The sequence below is a fragment of the Mustela nigripes genome, chromosome 14, assembly GCF_022355385.1.
Source record: "Mustela nigripes isolate SB6536 chromosome 14, MUSNIG.SB6536, whole genome shotgun sequence".
In the NCBI taxonomy this organism is placed as follows: Eukaryota; Metazoa; Chordata; class Mammalia; order Carnivora; family Mustelidae; genus Mustela; species Mustela nigripes.
The window spans coordinates 14,535,934-14,558,284 of NC_081570.1; the positions used below are offsets into that span (position 1 = coordinate 14,535,934).

General features: G+C 48.9%; 1 protein-coding gene across 1 annotated transcript; it reads left to right on the plus strand.

Moving 5' to 3' along the window:
- Nucleotides 1–3,975: 3,975 nt before the first annotated feature.
- PINK1 (PTEN induced kinase 1) lies at nucleotides 3,976–21,597 on the plus strand. The gene is made up of 8 exons (XM_059376479.1): nucleotides 3,976–4,450; nucleotides 13,656–13,934; nucleotides 14,675–14,775; nucleotides 17,753–17,935; nucleotides 18,417–18,580; nucleotides 19,569–19,696; nucleotides 20,225–20,461; nucleotides 21,297–21,597. Exons 1-8 carry the CDS (start codon nucleotides 4,055–4,057, stop codon nucleotides 21,552–21,554), a joined length of 1,746 nt encoding a protein of 581 aa, XP_059232462.1. The 5' UTR covers nucleotides 3,976–4,054; the 3' UTR covers nucleotides 21,555–21,597.
- The last annotated feature ends 754 nt before the right edge of the window (nucleotides 21,598–22,351 follow it).

A 22,351-nucleotide genomic window follows, 5' to 3' on the forward strand; every position in this document is an offset into this window, starting at 1 on the left:
TCATTTTGGGGGGCACCTGGGTGGCTCAGTCGTTAAGCATCTGCCTTCAGTTCAGGTCATGATCCCTGGGTCCTCGGTTCCCCCTGCTCAGCGGGAGGCCTGCTTCTCTCTCTTCCACTCACCCTACTTGTGTTCCCTCTCTCACCATCTCTCTCTCTGTCAAATAAATAAAATCTCTAAAAAAAAATTCATTTTTTAAAAAATTGAGACCGTGAGTTAGACCAAACTTTTCAAAGAAGTTCCCATGATGTTAAAAAGATGTTTATGTAAAATGTTTATTGAGATATTACAAACAGAACATTGCACAAGCCAGAGTATAAATCTAGATGAGCTTTCATCAAGTGAACGTACCCAGATCAAGAAAGAGAATGTCACCAGCCCCCAAATCCTCCTTGAGTCTGCTTCTAGTAACCAGCTCCCCAGGCCAACTGCTCTCCTGACCTCTGACACTGTAGATCAGTTTCACCTGCCTTTGAACTTGATGCAGATGGAATCATAATAATCATTCCTTTCTATGTTTGCCTGCCTTCCCAATCAGTGTATTTATAAAATATATCCATGCCGTTGCACGTAGCTGTAGGTGCTTTTAGGCTATTTAGTAGTCCACTGGGTAAACATATAATTTACCCAGTCTGCTGTAGATGGCCATCTGAGTTTTTCCAGTTTTACACTATGAGAAATAATGCTACTACAAACATTTTTGGGGAAATATATATGCATTCCTCTGGTCTATACCTAGGAGTGAAAAATACCAGGTTCCCATTTAATGCTTATGTTAGTTTCAACATGTTTAAATTCACCAATTCAAGGGTGCCTGGGTGGCTCAGTTAGTTAAGCAACTGCCTTCAGCTCAGATTATGATCCCAGCTCCTGGGATGGAGCCTGGAGTTGGGCTCCCTCCTCAGCATAGAGCCTGCTTCTGCCTCTCCCCGTGCCCCCTTACTAGCTTATGTGCTCTTTCTCTCTCTCTCTCAAATAAATAAATAAAATCTTTTAAAAATTCATCAATTCAGGGGTGCCTGGGTGGCTCACTGGTTAAGCCGCTGCTTCAGCTCAGGTCGTCATCTCAGGGTCCTGGGATCGAGTCCCACATCGGGCTCTCTGCTCAGCGGGGAGCCTGCTTCCCTCTCTCTCTGCCTGCCTCTCTGCCTACTTGTGATCTCTGTCTGTCAAATAAATAAGTAAAATCTTTAAAAAAAAAAATTCATCAATTCAAAGATGAAGCATTTTGCTGTTTTTACATTTACAGGCCAGCATTTTTACATGCTAGCCTGCTATCCCTACTTACTGCACAGCGTGGAACCAGGGCTGTTGGGAAGGACCCATGGGAGCTCTGAAATAAATGGGTTAGGCTGTGTCTATTTACTCAAGCAACGGGGAGGTGGGTCTCAGGGTAGACAAATGTCTCCTTGCGGAGAGAGGCTCATGCACACCGCACACACACTGAGCTATGGGGCCACGCCACGTTTCACACACCTCCTAGGGTCTCTTGCTTACAACCCGCCTTAGGGGTGAGGAATAGAGCTACCCATGATTACAAGGACATTTAAAAACTGACACCACATGGGGCACCTGGGAGGCTCAGTGAGTTAAAGACTCTGCCTTGGGCTCAGGTCCTGATCTCAGGGTCCTAAATGGAGCCCCGCATCGGACTCTCTGCTCAACGGGGAGCCTGCTTCTCTCTCTCTGCCTGCTGCTCTGCCTACTTGTGATTTCTGTCTGTCAAATAAATAAATAAAATCTTAAAAAAAAAAAAAAAACTGAAACCACCACAAAATATACATCTGAGGTTTGGCTTCATTTCTCGTTAAAAAGTAACTCTCTGACCCAAATAAATTATGTAAACCGTGTTTGGATCCTAATCTGAATAACTATAAACCAAAATAAAAAGATGGGGAGATCTGAGTATCAGCTGGAGAGTAAATGATATTATGAAGTTCATGTTCATATTTCTAGAGATGATAATAGTATGGTTAATGGGGTTTTTCTTTTAAAAGAACTCTTATCTCTTAGAGATAGCTACTGAAGTATTTATAAGTGAAATATAATGTCTGGGATTTGCTTTAAAGTAACGGGTGGAGGAGGGTTAGTAGGAAGATATAAATGAATAAAATAATAGCTATTTGTCGGTAATTGTTGAAGCTGGATAAAGGGTGTATGGGGTCACTAAATTTTTTTTGTTGCATAGGTTTGAAATTTCCCATTAAAAACAAAGTCAAGGATGGGGCGCCTGGGTGGCTCAGTGGGTTAAGCCTCTGCCTTCAGCTCAGGTCGTGATCTCAGGGTCCTGGGATCGAGCCCCACATCGGCCTCTCTGCCAGCAGGGAGCCTGCTGCTCTGTGTCTTGGGGCCTAAGTTGACACATTGGAAAAACGTAGACTTCAGGCGAGATTTCTCGTGGGGGGTCCTAAGAAGGGAAGAGGACTGTGGGTTTGTAGAGAGGAGCCTAAGGGCATGAGGGGGTGGGATGGGTGTTTCAGGGAATCCATAATAGCTGAACTTGCCGTTTTGAGAAAGGAACACTTTATTGCTATTATAAAAACCTAGTAGAAACAGAAGTGGAAAGGGAAAAACAAAGGAATCTACACACAGACAAGGGTACTAGGAAGCAGTAAAGGAGAATAAGGCAAAGTTACATCTGCAGGATCTTACAACATCCAGCCTCATCAGCTGGGGAAGCCCCTTGGAGACAGCCAAGCTGGAGGCTGCATTGAGGGGCCTGGGCTGAACATCCTCCCCTCAGGTGGGACTTCTACCCACCGTCCCATAAGGGCCAGACTTCTTCGGCAAATATTGGAGTCTGAAGTTAAACATTTGTTTGCCTACATACAGTTTGGAGCAAGCTGCATTCCTCCATTATCATGACTTTACAGCAAGGAGCCTGGGCTAGGTGTGTTTGACCAACCCGCTCTTGGATTCCATTCTGGGGGGCCAGTCCAGCCTAGAGCCAAAAGGGATATAAGGCAAGATGTATAGCTCTTTGGAGTCCAGACCAGAAAAGCTAGTTTTTGTTTTTGTTTTTTTAAGATTTTATTTGAGGGGTGCCTGGGTGGCTTAGCGGGTTAAAGTCTCTGCCTCTAGCTCAGGTCATGATCTCAGAGTCCTGGAATAGAGCCCCACATCCGGCTCTCTGCTTGCTGGGGGGCCTGCTTCCTCGTCTCTCTCTGCCTGCCTCTCTGCCTACTTGTGATCTCTCTCCATCAAATAAACAAAATCTTAAAAAAAAAAAAAAAAAAGATTTTATTTGAGAGTGAGAGAGAGCACAGGGGGTGGGGGAATAAAGCGCAGAGGGAGAGGGAGACGCAGACTTCCTACTGAGCAGGGAGCTCAAGTTGGGGTTCCATTCCATGACTCTGAGATTATGACCTGGGCCCAATGGCAGATGATCAAACAACTGAGCCCCTCAGTCACCCCCAGAAGGGCCAGTCCTAACCTGGAGCCCAGCTAAAGTCAACTAAGCAGGCTCCCAAAGTCATTCATGCAGGAGTCTCATAAACAACATTCTTTAGCCTGCCTGTGTGGGTGCAGGTCGGGGTGGTAGGTTACGCAGGACAAATCACAGAAACCTCCATCCATATAGTGCAGTGCGCAAGGACTCAACAATCGGGGCAACGTGAACTTTCATCTCAGCTCTGACACCGCATGTGACGACAGACTGTCACCTTGCTTTCCTTGCCTCAGTTTCCTTATCCATAAAAATGGCATCCTGTGCGAAAATGAAATGAATTAACAGATGTAAAGAGTCTGGCGCGACGGGCAATGGTCCATCAATATCAGTTTCCTTTCTCAATTTCTCGATTTCGCCCAGGAGCAGAGATGTCCACACTCGAAACCCTTAAACCCTCCACGCCGGGTTCAAAGTGCGCAAGCGAGAAACTACCCGCCGCGCAGGTACGCGCACGGCGCCCCCTCGCGCCCAGCCGGGGAACCGCCGGAGCGGAGGCCCCGCCCCCCGGCGCCCGCGCCTGCGCAGAGGCACTGCCCCAAGTTTGTTGTGGTGCCGAGCGTCCCGGACGCCTGAGGGGGCTGGAGGGAATCGGGTCGCGGTGCCACCATGGCGGTGCGACAGGCGCTGGGCCGGGGCCTGCAGCTGGGTCGAGCGCTGCTGCTGCGCTTCACCGCCAAGCCGGGTCCGGGCTACGTCTGGGGGCGGCCCGAACGGCCGGGCCCCGCGGCGGGCTGGGGTCGCGGAGAACGCCGCGGTCAGGCCGCGGGACCCGGCGCGGAGTCGCGCAGGCGGGGGCTCGGGCTTCCCGACCGCTACCGCTTCTTCCGGCAGTCGGTGGCCGGGCTGGCGGCGCGGCTCCAGCGGCAGTTCGCGGTGCGGGCCCGGGCCGGCGCGGGCCCTTGCGGCCGGGCCGTCTTTCTGGCTTTCGGGCTGGGCCTGGGCCTCATCGAGGAGAAGCAAGCGGAGGGCCGGCGGGCGGTGTCGGCCTGTCAGGAGATCCAGGTGAGGGGCGGCCCGGGGCGGGGCGGGGCGGGGCTAGTGTGGGGGCGGGGAGGGGCGTGGCGGAGGCGGGGCTGGGAGTCCCCTGCTGCCTGGGACCGCGGGGCCAAGCTCTGCCTCTGTCCCAGCTGGAAATGCGTTGGACCTGAGCACTTGAGGTTCATTTGCAGTGGTACTGCTCTCCTGGTTTGGGGCCCGCACGTCCCATGTGCCCTTCCTCAAACGGCATGTTCTGGAGGTCATGCTGCGAATTTTAGTGCCCGCTGCAGCATAGCTGATGGCTTTGTGTAAATTTTCTAAAATGCAATGACAGTTAAATCATAACACTTCCTTTCCTGAGGTAGTTGTCATCCCCAGTCTATGGATGAGGAGAAGTACTCAGAGAGGTCAAGGAATTTTCTCGAAGCCGCACAGCTATTAGCAGTGCCCAAAGTCTGGCTCTGCAAAGCCTGTGCCTTTAACCTGAGCCTCCGCAGTTCAGCCGATTAGTGACGTAGCTGAAGCCAAAGTAAAAACTATGAACCACCGTAGCAAACATAAGGACTAACAGTTTTTAATGCGCCTGTATGAAGTTACCGGGAGTCACTGGGTATGGGGGAGGGGAGACTTTGTAAATGCCTAAAATAGCTCAAAGACCTGTTTCTGCTGAACCAAAATATGTATTAGACTTGTCCAGACCAACAGAACCAATAGCATGTGTTTATTTATTTATTTATTTATTTATTTTAAAGATTCATTTTAAGGAATTGGCTCTGCCGTTGTGGAGGCTGGCAAATCCAAAATCTGCTGGGTAGTCCGGCAGGCTGGAGACCCAGGAAAAGCCATTCTTGGGGTTCAGGTCTGAAGGCCATCTGCTGGTCGAATTCCAATTTCTTCCCGGGAGGTCAGTGTTCTGGGGTCTGAAACCGCCCACGGAGTTAGCAGAGGGCCTGGGTTGTACAGCATAGGGCTGAGGTCAGGGAAGATGGGGTGACTTGCCCAAGGACACAGCTCGTTAAGGACTGGGCAGTGTCTCCCATGTTTCCTGGTTTCCAGCCCTTGTTCCAGTTCTTACTCATCACCAGAGTGTCTCATGTTTGAGCTCTGGCCAGTCTGGGCGACAGGTGACATCTGGTCTAGTCCCCAGCTGCTGTCCTTGTCAGCAGTAGATGTAGCTGTGGAAAACAGTATGGCAGCTCCCCCCAAAATTAAAAATAGAATTATCGTTTGACTCAGGAGTTCCACTTTTGGTTATATGCCCCCAAAGAACTGAAAGCAGGGACATGAGCAGAAGTTTCTAGACCCATGTTTATAGCAGCATTATTCACAATCATCAGGAGAACCCAGATGTCCATGGGCGGACGGATCAACATAGATGAAATTTTGAGGACATTATGCTAAGTAAAATAAGCCAGTCATGAGAAGAGAGAGATTGTATGATTCCACTTACCTGAGGTACTTAGAGTAGTCAGGTTCACAGAACAGAAAGTGGAATGGTGGCTACCAGGCACTGGAGGGAGGAGGGAGTGGGCAGTTAGTGTTTAATGTGTATGGAGTTTCAGATTTGCCAGACGAAGATGGAGGTAGATGGTGGCGATTGGTTGCACAACAGTGTGAATGTGCTTAGTGCCATTGAACTATACGTTTAAAAATGACTTAAATAGGGGCACCTGGGTGGTTCAGTGGATTAAGCCTCTGCCTTCGGCTCAGGTCATGATCTCAGGGTCCTGGGATCGAGCCCCGCATTGAGCTGTCTGCTCAGCGGGGAGCCTGCTTCCCCCTCTCTCTCTGTCTGCCTCTCTGCCTACTTGTGATCTCTCTGTCTGTCAAATTAAAAAAAAAAATCTTAATTAAAAAAAAAACAATTTTTAAAAGATGACTTAAATAGTCATTTTTATTTTATGTATATTTTAACACAATTCGTAAAAATAATTTTAAACCCTGTACGTGAATGTTCATAGCCACAATATTCGTAATAGCAAAATATTAAAAACCCAAACCTCCTTCAGCAGGTGAATTGTTAAACTGGTACGTCTATACATAAATATTAAGCAATAACCAAGAATCAACTATCAGTACAGGTAACAACCTAAATTAACCTCAAGAGTATTAGGCCTAGTGAAAAAAGTCAGTCCCCAAAGGGTACATACTGTGTGATTCCATTTCTGTAACATTCTTAAAATGAGAAAACTGTACAGATAACAGATGAGTGTTGCCAGAGGACAGGGGTGGGTTAGGGATAGGGGTTCTTCTGCAGTGATGGCACAGTTCTGGATCCTGATTGTGGTTGTGGTGGTGATTACACAAATCTGTACATGGGATCATTTGCATAGAGCTGGCGGTCCTAGCAAGATGGAGGCACCCAGGGCAGGATCAGAGCAGGCTGAGAGAGGACTGGGGAGAGGTTGAAAGAAGAGTTCGGGGGCTTTAAGAGACTGCTCAGCTCACCGCACGCCACAGCATCTCTGGGCTACGCTCACTGAACGCCGGCAGTGCCCTGAGTCCCACCGTGTTCTCCCTTACCAGTTTATTGACTCGGCTCCAAATTCAGCTTTCTTGTTTGCTCTGTGAAAATGGACCTGGGCCTTTGAAATGTTTTCCTTTGCTAAGTGACAGGGTAAGATTTGTCAGTAGAGGGTCCAGGAGAGATGGCAGGAGGAAGGGCTTTTGCTTCCTGGTTCCTCACCTGTGTGCTTGCTCTGCAGCCTTTGGGCCCTTGCATTGCCTGCGGCCTCCCCAGCATGTGGCTTCTGAAGTGCCGGGTGGTCAGCAGCTCCCCCCACCCCACACCCACACCCACAGTGCCTCCCTGCGAATGACTCTCCACCGCACCCTAGAAGGGGGATTTCCAGTCAATGCCAAGGCACCTTACCAGTGAATCTCTTATTTCTGTTTGCTGTTAAAGTCAATTTATTATTATTTTTTTAATATTTATTTGAGAGAGAAAGAGGGCATACACAAGCTGGGGAGCAGCAGGCAGAGGGAGAAGCATGCGCCCCTGCTGAGCAAGGAGCCCGGGACTCTGGAATCATGACCCAAGCCAAAGGCAGATGGTTAACCAACTAAACCATCCAGGCGCCCCCCAGTTAATTAATTATATTAAATGTCACATATTTTTTTAAAAAGTTGCATAGGGCGCCTGGGTGGCTCAGTTGGTTGAGCGACTGCCTTCAGCTCAGGTCATGATCCTGGACTTCCAGGATCGAGTCCCGCATCAGGCTCCCAGCTCCTTGGGGAGTCTGCTTCTCCCTCCGACCTTCTCCTCTCTCATGCTCTCTCTCACTCATTCTCTCTCAAATAAATAAATAAAAATCTTAAAAAATAAAAAGTTGCATAGAGCTGCACACACACACGAATGAATGCAGGTTTTAAAAGATGGTAAAAACCGAGTAAGGTCTCTAGTTGATAGCAGTGTGAGGAAACTAGGCGAAGGGACACAGGACATTTTGTGCAGATTTTTTTTTTTTTGCAACTTCTTGTGAGTCTAAATTATTTCAAAATTAAAACTTAAAAATTAGGGGCATCCTGTGTAGCCCAGTGGTTTAAGCCTCTGCCTTCAGCTCAGGTCATGATCTCAGGGTCCTGGGATGGAGCCCTGCATCAGGCTCTCTGCTCAGCAGGGAGCCTGCTTCCCCCTCTCTCTCTGCCTGCCTCTCTGCCTACTTGTGATATCTCTGTGACAAATGAATAAATAAAATCTTTAAAAAATATATATCTCATTCTCAAAGCCATGGTTGATAAAGGATTACCGTACAGAACACTGCTTCCACTCCATGGAGTTTAAAAACTATTTGGCAAGGCAAGATAGACTGACTCTCTTTTTTCCTTTTTTTTTTCTTAAGTTAAAAGTTCTCCCACAAGGTGTATTAGCTTATAGGTACCCAGTGCTGTAGGAATCCTCCAGGTCAGGTTGCTGTGGGCTGGGCTGTCCCTTCTGGTTCTAGAGGAGGGAGGAGCTTCAGGTGGGACTTGATGGGTGAGTAGGGAGCCAGGCCAAACCCCTTCACAGAAACAGGTTTGGAGAGAGGCGCATGAAGGCGAGTATGGGCAGTGCACAGTAGAGCCCAGTGAGCTTCCACAAATAGGAAGCACTAGGCCAAGGTACTGGAGAAAAGGTGTTTGAGTGGAAGAGTGACCTGTGAACATGAACTGGTAACCAAAGGGTTAGTGGCACTAATAAACACAGCTGCAGTTTTTACCCAGGCTTTCTCCACTTGCTGTGAAGTACTCCTGACTCTCCTCCCCCAGGGAGGCAGATTTGAGCCTTCTCCCCCCCCCCCCCCCCCCCCCCCCCCCCCCCTCTTTTGTGGGCCCCACAAAAAAAAAAAAAAAAAAAAAAAAAAAAAAACCCTTACCTTGCTGTCTCTGTGATTTTGCTGCAAGTCAGCAGGAGTTATACCCCAGCTAGTGTGGGGAATGTGGTGACCTAGGCTCTTTGTCCTAGGGACTGTCCCCAGAGTCAGCCGTGGGCACCTAATTTAACTCTTGCAGCAAGGAACCAGTTTTTTATTTCAGTTTGGACACGTGTCTCTAAGTGAGTATTTCGTGTGCAAGACCCTGTGAGCTTCTCTCCTCTTCCTGGTGGGTTGCCTCCAACTAGGGGGACTGCTGTGGATCTCGGAGCCACAGCCTGCTCGTCTGAGAGTTGACTAGGGAGCCCTTCCTTTCAGTGGTGAAACCCCGGCTTTAGGGGAGGAACCCGTGTTCACAGAGGCACTCATGACTCCATTTGGTTTCTCTGTTGCTGCAGGTTTTGGTATCTTTGGACAACACCAGCCATGTTCTAATTGGAAAATGGAAAGTGAATTTGATTCCCCAGTGCAGCCCAAACTTGGGCAATCTTTGTTTTGTAACACTGCTGATCATAATATTCATTAGACTGGAGAAAAATCCCCAATTAATGGAGCCATAAATCATATGTTTGGAAATTGGACCTTTAAGATTTTGTTCGCATCTCGTTTGTGTATTTGTCCATGTATGCACGTTGTAAACGTGAGATTTTTTTTTCTCTACCTCTGGATGATGTTGCCAAAATTAATTTGTAGAAGAGCTCAATTTACTTGGTGTAAAGGCAAGTGGTTGTAAGAATTGGGCATTCTGGGGGTACCTGGGTGGCTCATTTGGTTTAGCATCTGCTTTCAGCACAGGTCAGATCTCGGGGTCCAGGAATGGAGCCCTGTTTCAGTCTCCCCTGCTCAGCGGGGAGTCTGCTTCTTCCTCTCCCTCTGTGCTCTCTCTCTCTCTCAATTAAATAAAATTCTAAAAAAAAAAAAAAAAAAAAAAAGAATTTGACATTCTGATACCAAGAAAAATACTTTAAAGTTCATGTGATCTGGGAAAACATTCAATATTAAAGATAATTTAAGGTTGTTGGCTTAATTACAATGGACATGTTTTTAAAGTTTCTAGTAGTAGAGGTAGAACTTTTGTTCTGCCTGTATTTACTGAAAGATAGGTTCGTGTTACAAAGTATTATGAATAATATAAACATAATTACTGAAAGGATATATAGGTTAGTTTTGGCTTCTTTTAGGAGAAACAGCCCTGTATGCAAGGGAAGTGTGACCGATTATTTAAAGAGGGAAAACTTAGGACAAAACCTGAATATTAGAAGAAAAGCTGTAGAAGGTCTGTGAGAAGGGAGTCTTTGGAAGGAAATTTTGTGCATGGTTGGGACCAAGATTATGGAGAGTAGTCAAGAAGTTTATTCCGGAGTGATCGACAGCTGGGGAGAAGACAGGTGGTTAAGGGAACAGAATCAGGCAAAGGTCGAGCAGTGACACAACATCAGCAGAAGCCTCGGCCCATTCTCTGAGGAGTTCCAAAAGCTGGATTACCATCCAGAATTGGATTTTATGTACTCCTGTTGAACAGTCATTGGTTGAGACCACCTGGGAAGAGGGCATGACCTCAGCAAGGCAGCTGTCTTCAGTCAGGGCCTTCTCTAGTGACCACCGAGAGCTGAGGACTATTGGCTACATTCCCACAACTGAAGGTCCTTCGTTCCTGCTGGGGGTTCTGGCCAGCACATCCCAGCACCCACCACAAAGGCTCAGGTCCATGCAGCACCCCGGCTGGCTCTGTCTCAGTGTACATCAACACGGGCCATGACAGGGAAGGACAGCAGAGGGACTGCATACATTTTTAATTTTAATTTTTATTTTTTTAAAGATTTTATTTATTTGACAGAGATCACAAGTAGGTAGAAAGGCAGGCAGAGAGAGGAGGAAGCAGGCTCCCTGCTGAGCAGAGTCAGATGTGATGTGGGCTCGATCCCAGGACCTGAGATCATGACCTGAGCTGAGGGCAGAGGCTTTAACCCACTGAGCCACCCAGGAGCCCTGGGACTGCGTACATTTTTTTAAAAAATTCATCTTGTTAGAATGAATTAGTTTTACTCTCAGAAGTACATCAGTACAAGATTAGAATTTGGTTTTCCTATTAAAATGACCATTTTCTTAGTTATTAGACTACTCGTAATAAGAAATTAAAATAAACAAAGGCTTTTTTCTTTATCTTTAGTCTTCCTAGAAGAAAAGTTTCCATGTTTTGTCTCCATTAGGTCTTTGATTACTTCACAGTTGAGTCTTAATATTAAAAGAGTAAGTTTTGCTCTATAGAGAGCTCTCTTTGCCTTTAGAATCTTATTGCCACCTTGGTTAAGTAGATAATTAAGTATTAAGCTTTGTAATGATCTGTAATCGTATTTAGGCATGTGCTGTAAAACCTTATGATATTTTTGACCAAATTCCCAAGATTCCGCTTCTAAATGAAATCTTTTTTATTAACAAGGCTTGTTTGTTTGGTATCTTACGTGGAAAGCATTGTCAAACAAGTGGTGACAAACCTTAGATTATGTTATGTGGGCGAATAGGATAATTATTCCAGAAATTATATAAAATTCCCAAGGTTTTGCTATGTCCTGGTATAATATCATCACTTACTCTTTTTTTTTTTTTTTAAGATTTATTTATTTATTTATTTGACAGACAGAGATCACAAGTAGGCAGAGAGGCAGGCGGGTGTTGGGGGAGGGAAGCAGGCTCCCTGAGGAGTGGAGAGCCCGATGTGGGGCTTGATCCCAAAACCCTGGGTCCATGACCCAAGCCGAAGGCAGAGACTTTAACCCACTGAGCCACCCAGGCGCCCCATTATCACTTATTCTAATTATTGAAGTTTTGTGTGTCACAGAAAAACCATGGCCATTTTTAGTCCTTTGTCATTTACAGTCATTGTTTTAGTCTGATGCTGTTACAGATATGTTTCAGCTTCAAAGAAATTTGTGGAAAGGACTTTTGACAAGTACAGGTCTCTGATACCTTTAAGATTGTAAAACCAAACTGAGTAAGAATTTTAGGAACTAACAGGAAAACTGCATTCAAGCAGAACAAGAATTAGTAAAGTGGGACTGAATAAACTGAGGAAGATGATTACTCTTGTTTGAAATGTTGCTGGTTCTCTAATGTTTGCTTTTTCAGACTTAAGGAAACTGTTTTTCTCCTAAGCTGTTGACTTGCAGAAATTTGGTAAAATATTCCTTTGTAGACAAATATGAAACATTTATCTTTTTCTCCCCACCTAATCCCTCCAGATTCAGAAACTCTCACTGAGCATTTTTATATATTCATGGCATTATATTTATTTGCATAAGTACAGTAAGAATCTGTTCTTATGATAGGACACGATTGGATTCATTGGTTTTATTATCAAGGCTTTGACTGGAATATTCACTTTGAGGGTGACATGCATAGACTCTGATATGACCAGGCAACTTTAAGGAACTAAGATTGATTTTATGGAGCCAGTGAAGCCCCTTGGAAAAATCAGCCTACGACCTTGCTTATAGGGTTCCCAGCAGCCTTTCTGGGTGAATTAAGATCACTTCCTGCAGGTGCAGAAACCTCGGGTTATTTGGGGGACCTCAAGAAGAGAGGATTTTACCCAAATCTATCGGTATTGCAGGCAGAGTCTGATGGCAGATATTTGGCTTGGCTTCTTAGCCTTTAGAGACTATTAAAAGTCAGTCTGAAATTCCTTATGGGAAGTTCTGGCAAAGCAGATTTTCTGTTTAAAAATAAAGCAAATCCTGTATGGCCAATCACTGTTTATTCTTGCAGCACTTATGTAAATAAATAGGCCAAGGTTATTGTTAAAACTAGAGTCTTAGGGACGCCTGGGTGGCTCAGTTGGTTAAGCAGCTGCCTTCGGCTCAGGTCATGATCCCAGCGTGCTGGGATCGAGTCCCACATCAGGCTCCTTGCTCGGCGGGGAGCCTGCTTCTCCCTCTGCCTCTGCCTGTCATTCTGTCTGCCTGTGCTCGCTCTCTCCCCCTCTCTCTCTCTGATAAATAAATAAAATCTTTAAAAAAAAAAAAAACTAGAGTCTTAATTTGGCTATCTTGAGTGGAAATGAGGGTGATTTTAGAAAGAGAAACCACACATTTATGGAAGTTAAAGGAACTGTCTTTGGGTGTTTGTTGTTTGCCTCTAAAACTAGGATGGATCCTGAATTCTGGTTTCCTCTAGTATCTGGTTATGATTCTCCAAACTAAGCTTTCCAGTTTTCTCCCATTCCCTAAAAATGCCCTTTCTTCTGAAACCCTGCGCACTAAAGCTAGACACCTTGAGGTGGACTTCAGATGTTTTAGTATTACTAGAGCTGTTTTGGAACCTAAGGAGGCAGATATTGTCCGCTGCCAAGGACACCAAAAATGGGACTGCTTGATTGCCCATGGAATGACCGGGCAGATCAAGGTGCCAGGCTGGCGGCCCACACAAAGACTCCAAAACCTTTTACGGTGGCTTTAGTGGTGGACACAGACTTAGCCAAACAGCAGCCCTAGATCTCCTCTGAAGGTCCGAGAAGAGCTGCCCGAGAACCATCCCGTAGCTGCCCGCCAACGCCTGCACAGAGAGCTGTCTCTGTGATCAGAAGCCTCCAGGGTTGTGTGGGGAGCTTGACAGACAAGGCGTGCCAGCCGCAGCAGGGAGACGTTTTGACCTCTTAACTAACGCAGGTTCCATGCTCAGCGGTCTCTGATTGCAGTGAAGGCACAGAGTTTGAGAAAAAATTATTCTGAATGATGGGAGAGAAAGGGAACTTGGCCTAAGCCCCGGATGAGCAGTGAAGACCATGCCTGGCTCTGCCTGTCCCCCCCCCCCCCCCCCCCGCCCTTCACTTGGGCCTTACTAGGCATCCTGGCTCATGGTGCGTGTTTTGTTCCTCACAGGCAATTTTTACCCAGAAAAACAAGCTGCTGCCTGACCCTCTGGACACCCGACGCTGGCAGGGCTTCCGGCTGGAGGAGTATCTGATAGGGCAATCCATTGGCAAGGGGTGCAGCGCTGCTGTGTATGAAGCCACCATGCCTGTGCTGCCCCAGAGCCTGGAGGTGGTGAAGAGCGTCAGGCCTCTTCCAGACAGAGACCCAGATGTCATTCCACGAGAAGAGGAGCCAGCCTCACCCCCCGCCTTTCCCTTGGCCATCAAGATGATGTGGAATATCTCGGTAAGGAGGGGGCCTTTCATCTCTAACTTGGGCATTTCTCAAAACACCAGGGGTACCTGGGTGACTCAGTCAGTTAAGCGTCTGCCCTCTGCTCAGGTTGTGAACCGTGGGTTCTGGGATCAAGCCTCACATTGGGCTCCCTGCTCAGTGGGAGAGTCTGCTTCTCCCTTTGCTCCTCCCCCTGCTTGTGATCTCTCTCTCAAATAAATAAATTAAATCTTTAAAAAAAAAAAAAAAAGCCCCAATCTTGGTGGACCTGCCAGTGCTTTTTCCCAGGAGGCAGGCAGGCGGGCTCACCACAGCCCAGGCACCTGTATGTATGTTTAGGCTTCCTTGCCCACTCATGTAAGAGTTGGAAGCACTCAGATTGTCCTGTCTGCCAGTCACCTGAGGATCCGGTTAAAAGGCAGATTCTGGTCATCGGGCCTGGGGTGGAGGCTGGGATTCTGCCTTTCTAACCAGCTCTCACATGATGCCACCCGGGTACCCCCAGGGAGTTTATCCTAACTTGAATATCAGAACCAATTCTGGAAGCGCCTGGCTGGCTCAGTCAGTGGAGCGTGCAACTCTCAATCTTGGGGTTGTGAGTTCAAGCCCCACATTGGTGTAGAGATTACTTAAAAATAAAATCTTTTTTAAAAACCTCAAATAATTCCAGGCAGTAGCTGTCTATCCAGATTGCATGGAGGACATGGACACGCTCAGGTGTGTGTAACTCCGAATTCATGACTGTGTTCCAGGCGGGCTCCTCCAGTGAGGCCATCTTTAGTACCATGAGCCAGGAGCTAGTCCCAGCTAGTCGAGTGGCCTTGGCCGGGGAGTATGGAGCGGTCACTTACAGGTAAGCACTCATCTGCCGACCAGACTGGCTGTGAGTTCTTAGCAAAATCCTCACCTGTGTACTCAGAGCGGTGTCCGGCGGACGTGTAATAGACGGTAAGTGATTCCAGTCTTGGCAGGGCCAGGAGCTTTAAAAAAATGCGGCCTGTTCCCCAAGAGTTGTGTGTGTGGCAGAGGAAACAACGAGTCGGGAGCAGAGGTCAGGGTAGGAAGTGCTAGAATCATGGACGCTCAGGTGCTGAGGGGAGCCCATTTGGAAAGGCCTCTCGAAGGGACCATCCGTGGTGCCTTTTGAAGATGAGTAAGCAGAGAACTAGCCAGGCCTTCTCGCTGGCAAAGAAGTAGCCAGAGTAGCCAGAGAGGCCTTCTCCACAGAGGGAAGAGGGGTGGGTGGCAGCCCGCGCTCCCAGCTCTGTAGCAGGCGGTGTGCTCGCTTTCCTGCTTGCAGACCCTGCGAAGAGCTGCGTCTTGGCTGCTTGGGTTATAGCCGCAGTGCTGTCAGAAGCAGGGGGCAGACGCAGGGACTTGCGAGAGCACGTGGAAAGCCCCTCCCATGGTCTGGAAGGCCCCCGTGTGCCCGAGGGGCCATGCGGGCCAGCAGAAGCGGCTGCTTGATGGGCTTGGTGTCCTCTCCTCTCCTTAGTCCTTTGTAGGGAAGGACTGCTGCTTTTCCTCAGGCGGTTTTCCTCAGGCGGTTCTGTTGCTCACTTGGGCCTGCTGACGTCTGCGGCTGAGGCTGCACAGTCCTCCCACCTGAAGTGCCCCCTGTCGGCCTCCGGGCCCTTAGCCTGCTTTCTGTTTTTTCATAGCATTTCTCACCATCTGACCTTAAATCTTAGCTCTGTCTCTCCCGTTGTACTGTGAGCCCTCTGAGGGCAGGACTTTTCTATCCCTACAGCTCAGTAAATGTTCATCAAATGATTCCATGAATTTGAGAGAAGGTCTGTTACCTAAGGTACTGATGACGTCAGTGACTCAGACCCTGAGAGCTCTCTGGGCGTGTTTCTGTCCACCCTCTCTGCCCATCTAGGGATGTCAGGCTCAGCCCTTGTCATCTGCTCCTCCTGCCGGTCCCACCTGATCTCTGATCTTGTCCCGTTTACACCCTGTGCTCCACCAGACTGAATCCATACCGCCCTGGACAAACACACCAACTCCTGCATGCCTGTCTGCTATACAGTTAGCTCTCCTCGGGCGGCCCTCCCCGCAGCCTCCTGTCCCACTCCATGCGTCCATTCAAACACACCCACATGCACACGTACCTCCACCGCCACTCTGCCCTTGGGCTCCCACGACAACTGGGCTGAGCTTTCCCACTGTGACATGAACAGCCTTGAGCTGTGATCCCAATTCTCCCACTAGCCCCAGTGGCCGCAGGCTAGGAACAACGGTTTAACTCCCTTGATTACTTACAGAGCTGCTCTCAGATGGACTCAGGAGAAAGCAGTAGGCTGCACGTGGACAGACTCCACAGCTCCGGAACTGAGGCCGATCTTAAGACGGGAGCCGGCATCCTGCTCCCTTAGTGTTGGCTTCCTGTCTCTGGGCTTCAGCTCCATTCTCTGCTTTCTGCCACCCCAGTGTCCTTATTTCTTTTCTTAAATTGTTTTAAGATTCTATATATTTATCTATTTTTATCTATTTATCTATTATTTTAAGACTTTATCTATTTTATCTATATTGACAGAGAGCACAAGGAGGCAGAGAGGCAGAGAGAGGGGGGAAGCGGGCTCCCCGCTGAGCAGAGAGCTTGATGCGGGCCTCAGTCCCAGGACCCTGAGATCATGATCTGAGCCTAAGGCACAGGCCCAACCCACTGAGCCACCCAGGTGGCCCCCAGTGTCCTTATTTCTTACCCCACGTTCTTCGGTGTCTGTGTGCCTTTGGTTTCTACATCTCTGACTTCCCGTGGCCCCGGTCAGGCCTCATGGCATCCTTCACCTTCGGCTCCACTGCTGACTGCTTCGTTACTAGTTACAACCATGTTTTTTTCACTAGTGCGCCTCAAAAAGAGAAATGAACTGGCCCTCATCCCTTTGCCCACCAACCATTTGTGTCTCGGATGTGACTGCAGGCTCCTTGCCCCGAAGCTAGGAGCCCACCCTGTGAGAGTACTGGCTGAGGGGTGGGGCCCAGACCTAGCAGGCTGACTCACGCCATCCAGAACACAGCCACTGTGCCGCTGAGCAGGGCTGTGAGCGGGGGGCTCCCCGAGGGGGACAGGTGGGCAGGCAGGTGACTTCTGTACTATAAACTGCATCTGTGTCTGTTCATTCACTTAGCAAAGGTTTTGTGGGGTATTTTAAAAGATTTGAGAGAGAGAGAGAACGCATGAAAGAGCAGGGGGAGGGGTAGAGGCAGAGGGAGAGGAAGAAGCAGACACCCCGCTGAGTAGGGAGCCTGATGTGGGGCTCCATCCCAGAATCCCAGGATCATGACCTGAGCCGAAGGCAGATGCTTAACTAACTGAGCCACCCAGGTGCCCCTCAACAAAGGTTTGAGCTCATACTGCACTTTAAGGGTTATGCTCCTTAAAGTGCCATCAGAGAATCTGCCATCAGAGATTCTAGGTCCTTTATATAAGCATTAACCTTACAACTTAACGTTACTACCTTATTCCCTTTGGCAATTGAGACTGAGCCTAGAGAAGGAACCTGGCCAAAGGCTTACAGTAGCGGACCTAGAATTCAAACCATATAGTCATGATTCCAGTCTCTTAACCACTGTATTCTGCTGCATGGGATTGACAGATGGACAGATGGACCAACCAGGGGAGTCATCAGATGTGACAAGTCATATTTATGGGTTTATTTTTTCACTTTAACCCCAGGTTCTGTACCCAACACACAGCAGATCTACAGTACATATTTGATAAATTAAAAAATGGGTGAATGTCAGTATTTATCATAGCATGATTATCTTTCCAACCGGTTTGTCTGATACTGGATTCCTATATTTGTCCCATTTGGCCGAAATAGAAGGTCCAAGGGAGGTCCAAAGCAACTGGCCCCTCACCCCAACATCATCCGGGTCTTCCGTGCCTTCACCTCTTCTGTACCACTGCTGCCAGGCGCCCTGGTTGATTACCCCGATGTGCTGCCCCCACGCCTTCACCCCGAAGGCCTGGGCCACGGGCGGACGCTCTTCCTTGTTATGAAGAAGTAAGTAGGAGCTGGTCATGCCTCTGTGCACCTGGAGCCCCCGGGTGGCAAAGAGGGGGGCCCTCACCCATGCTGAAGGCATAGTATCTCAGAAGGCGGGGTTCCTTTGGGGTGACTTTTCATGAAAATGGAGTCTCCTCTTCATTCAGAACCTCGTTCTCACCAGTGTTTTTAGTCCATTCGACTCTTGCCCCTCTCTATGGCTTGCCTTACCAGTTGTGTAAAAACAGTTCTCCTCCCTAACCCCCTGCACCTCCTGGCACGGCTGTCACTGGTGTGAGGAAGGAGTATCTGTACCATTACTTCCGCCCCAGCTCTCCCTCCCTGACTTCAGGATAATGGGTGGTAACAATACTGGGGTGGGGGGGAAGAAGAACAAAAAACTCCAAGAAGAGGAAGGGCCATCATCCTAATAGTAAATAAGATGTTGGGGGGACCACTGATGTGCGACAGCCAGAGACCCTGTCACCCTGTCCACCAGCTACCCCTGTACGCTGCGCCAGTACCTTCGTGAGCACACCCCAAGCCCCCGCCTCGCCACCGTGATGATCTTGCAGCTGTTGGAGGCCGTGGATCATCTGGTTCAACAGGGTGTTGCGCACAGAGACTTAAAATCTGACAACATCCTCGTGGAGTTGGATGCAGGTGGGTCCTGGCCGCACCTTCCCAGATCTCCAGGGGCACCAGATTTCAGCTCTGCAGACACTTAGGACCCCCTTCAGTCCTTTTGGGTTTTATGCCCTACTATAAGTTGTGTCTTAATTTAGCTCTGTACCCAAGAGATGAGCAATCTTTCCTTCAAAATGGAGGCTTTCTTCTCTTTGTGGGGCTTTTGAAATGATGGTTAATAGTCCCCCAGTTCCTTCTGTTGCCCACTTACAGAACAAAAACCTCAGTGGCGGAAGTTTTCTCAAAGAAAAGAGAGGTAGATTTAGCTCAGCAGAACAAAGAATTTTCAGACAGTGGGAGCTGTCCGAATGTAAGCCCAGCGGCCCCTGGAAACAGTGAGCTCCCAGTTCCTCACACAGGAAGCACTGAAGTGGAGGCTGGTGGCCACTTAGCCTGTGAAGGACAGCCGGAGGGCGGGTACATTTTGAGCTGGAAGACTTGAAGTAACGGGCCATTAAATTGCTAGAGGAACTAGCTTCTTGAAGGAAGTCTGTGTGATTCCTTTTACAAATAACTAAACCCCAACATACCCATTTCTTAGGTTTGGACTTGGGGTTTCAAGTTCAATTTTAGTATATGTGCTGCCAAAGCAAGCACGGGGTTTCAAGTTCAGATCAAAGATCTTTGGGGCATCAGAGCTAAGCGCCATCTGCTGAGTAAACCGGGAGCAGCTCCTTCAGTCTTGGGACAGCTCCGATTACTTGATCAGTTACGTTGAGCCCAACTTTCATCTAGTTCTTTGCTTGAGAGCTTTGGTTTCCTAGGAGACATCTTTGGGCTCCTGTAGCCGGCCTCCCATTGAGTGCCCTGCTGAGTGGCCACCCAGCCGGGCCTCACTGGCCCGCACTCCTGGGCCGATGCCGTGTCCCTGTTAGCCCCTGACCCACGTCTTGGTGTCTGTGGTAGGGCACCTACGAAGGCCCCTCAGGAGAGAACCACTCACCTCTGCCTGTCCCCTCCCCAGACGGCTGCCCCTGGCTGGTGATCACAGACTTCGGTTGCTGCCTGGCTGACGAGCGCACCGGCCTGCAGCTGCCTTTCACCAGCTGGTATGTGGATCGGGGTGGAAACGGCTGCCTGATGGCTCCAGAGGTGAGTCTTGTGGAACGTGTCCTGTGCCCAGCAGACGTCTCCATCCTGTACCGCTGACCGAGAGGACGAGACTCGCTGCCTCATTACCCACCCGACACCTCGCTTTTCTGACCCTTAATTTGGCACAAGTCCCTTTCCCCTGTGTGTTAGTCTGGCCCTCCCTAATGTTTGCAGGAGATGTGTGTTTTGTCAGCATAAAGTAGGCAACCAAAGAAGATTCTTCTGGGTCTGAGCCACGACTCACTCAAATTCTGGGTTCCTTGGGACAGAGTTCAGATTAGCCCATGAGTCAGGTGCTATGTGTTAGAAATGCCAGCAGCGGGGCGCCTGGGTGGCTCAGTGGATTAAAGCCTCTGCCTTTGGCTCCAGTCATGATCTCAGGGTCCTAGGATCAAGCCCCGCATCAGGCTCTGCTCAGCGGGGAGCCTGCTTCCCTCTCACTCTCTGCCTACTTGTGATCTCTGTCAATCAAATAAATAAACTCTTAAAAAAAAAATACCAGCAACTCACCCGTTGCTTTCTAAACAGGTGTCTACCGCCTGCCCTGGACCCAAGGCTGTGATCGACTACAGCAAGGCTGATGCCTGGGCCGTTGGTGCACTTGCCTACGAAATCTTCGGGCTCTCTAATCCCTTTTATGGCCAGGGCGGGGCCCACCTTGAAAGCCGCAGTTACCAGGAGGCTCAGCTGCCCGAGCTGCCCAAGTCCGTGCCTCTGGATGCAAGACAGTTGGTGAGGTCACTGCTCCAGCGAGAGGCCGGCAAGGTGAGGCTGTCCCCAGGGTTTGCAGGGAGTGTGGAAGTTTATGTTCCAGAGTAAAGATCAGGTTTGGGCAAGACTGGAGTGACAGCTCCTCTTAGAAAGATAAAGGCCAAGTACAGGAGAACAAACTTTAGTATTATCACGAGTAGGGGAGCCGGCCACCAAATGCGAATTCCAGCATCGCAGCTCTTCTCTTCTTGGCTGTAGTGGCTTAAGTTACTTAGAAGATAATATTTTTAAGAAATATATAATGGAGTTGTAGTTTATACAACAGTTGACACCTAATGAGACAGATGTGAAGACCTCTCCCAAGAGCAGATTTCCAAAATCAATTAGGGAACTTACAGGCTAGAATATTTGAAGTCGTGATTGGGCACCGTAGGCCCAGTTCAGCTGGAGTGCCTCGTGGAAGGGCACAAAGGCAGATTGGGTTCAAGCTACTGTTCTGCCACTTCCTCCCACTGGGCAGCATGCTGTCAGGGCCACAGCCTGTGCTCACTGCTGCCAGTTACCGGCAAGGAGAGGACCCCTCACTCCAGAGAGTGCTAGGATCCAGGTGGTTTGTGGGCCTTCCTTGTTGGGGCGGCTGTTTCAACAATGCAGATTGCACAGGGCACGGGTAGGCCCCTGGAAAGCCTGGAACAGGGGTAGAGAGCAGCCAGCAGGTGTCTGGTGAGTGAATGGTATTCTAGGAAGGAGAGACAAAGGGGTGAACAAGAATTTGGTTTTGGGGCCAGAGAAGGGAAGATTCTAAAATAAGAATTCGCTAACATATCAGGTGGTGGGTGGAATGCTTTGCCAACGATGTTCTAAGCTTCCGCTTCCCTGCCTGTTGCAGAGACCATCTGCCCGAGTAGCTGCTAACATACTTCATTTAAGCCTCTGGGGTGAACATACTCTAGCGCTGAGGAATCTGAAACTAGACAAGATGATCGGCTGGCTCCTCCAGCAGTCAGCCGCCACCCTGCTGGCCGACCGGCGCACAGAGAAGAGCTGCGTGGAGACCAAGATGAAGATGTTATTTCTGGCCAACCTGGAGTACGAGGCACTGTGCCAGGCAGCCCTGCTCCTCTGCTCCTGGAGAGCGGCCCCATGAGGGCTCCGCTCTAACTGGCGTATTACTAAAGAACTTAGCACTATCTGTGTGGTACTGGTCTGTGAGTGCTGCAGGGAGGGGTGGGCTCCCATGCGCGAGGGTGGGCGGCACGTGGAGGATGGCGCGGAGAGGCTGGTCAGCACTGGAGAAGGCCTCTGGTTTGGCAAATGGAAGGAAGAGCCAGTGGCGAAGTTCACGGTCTGCGGCCACTAACTCACCCTAGCTGTGCGATTTCAGGTGCATCGTGTAACCTGCATGAGGTTCTCTCACCTGTGCTGGGAGAAACTGGACTAGAGCGGAGCTGGAGAAGCTGGCAGACTTTCTACGGAGCGCCCATGTCACAGCTACTCCACTGTTGTTAGAGCACAAAAGCAGTTTGAAATACGTAAATATACCGAGAGATGAATTCATGTGTCACTAAATACTCTTTTTAAAATTTGCTTCAACTATTTAAAAACATGAAAACCACTTTTGGCTTACAGGCCAAACTGGCCACGCCATCATTTGTCAACCCGCAGTCTAGATGAATCCAAGGGGCCAAACTCTAAAAAGAAATGATAATCACTAGGCCCTCTGTATATTAGTACTAACAATGTGGTAAGATCTGAGTACAAATCCACAGGACTGAGTTCTCTGTAGCAGGTGAGGAGAGGGGCTGGTGTTAACTGTGGGCCAGAAGCCCTGCCTCCCTCACAGACCTCTGTGAAGTCCCTGGCTGAGCAGATCTCTTGGTGGAGGAGGTTCAGGCAAAGCAGGGGTTAATAGAACAGCATGGACTCTAGGAATGGACCCTGGCT

Bases quoted from the DNA above. Each gene is read 5' to 3' on its own strand.
- PINK1 (XM_059376479.1), top strand. From the start codon at position 4,055: ATGGCGGTGCGACAGGCGCTGGGCCGGGGCCTGCAGCTGGGTCGAGCG. The intron at 4,451-13,655 runs GTGAGGGGCGGC...TGTTCCTCACAG, and splicing joins CGGCCTGTCAGGAGATCCAG to GCAATTTTTACCCAGAAAAA. The intron at 13,935-14,674 runs GTAAGGAGGGGG...ACTGTGTTCCAG, and splicing joins AGATGATGTGGAATATCTCG to GCGGGCTCCTCCAGTGAGGC.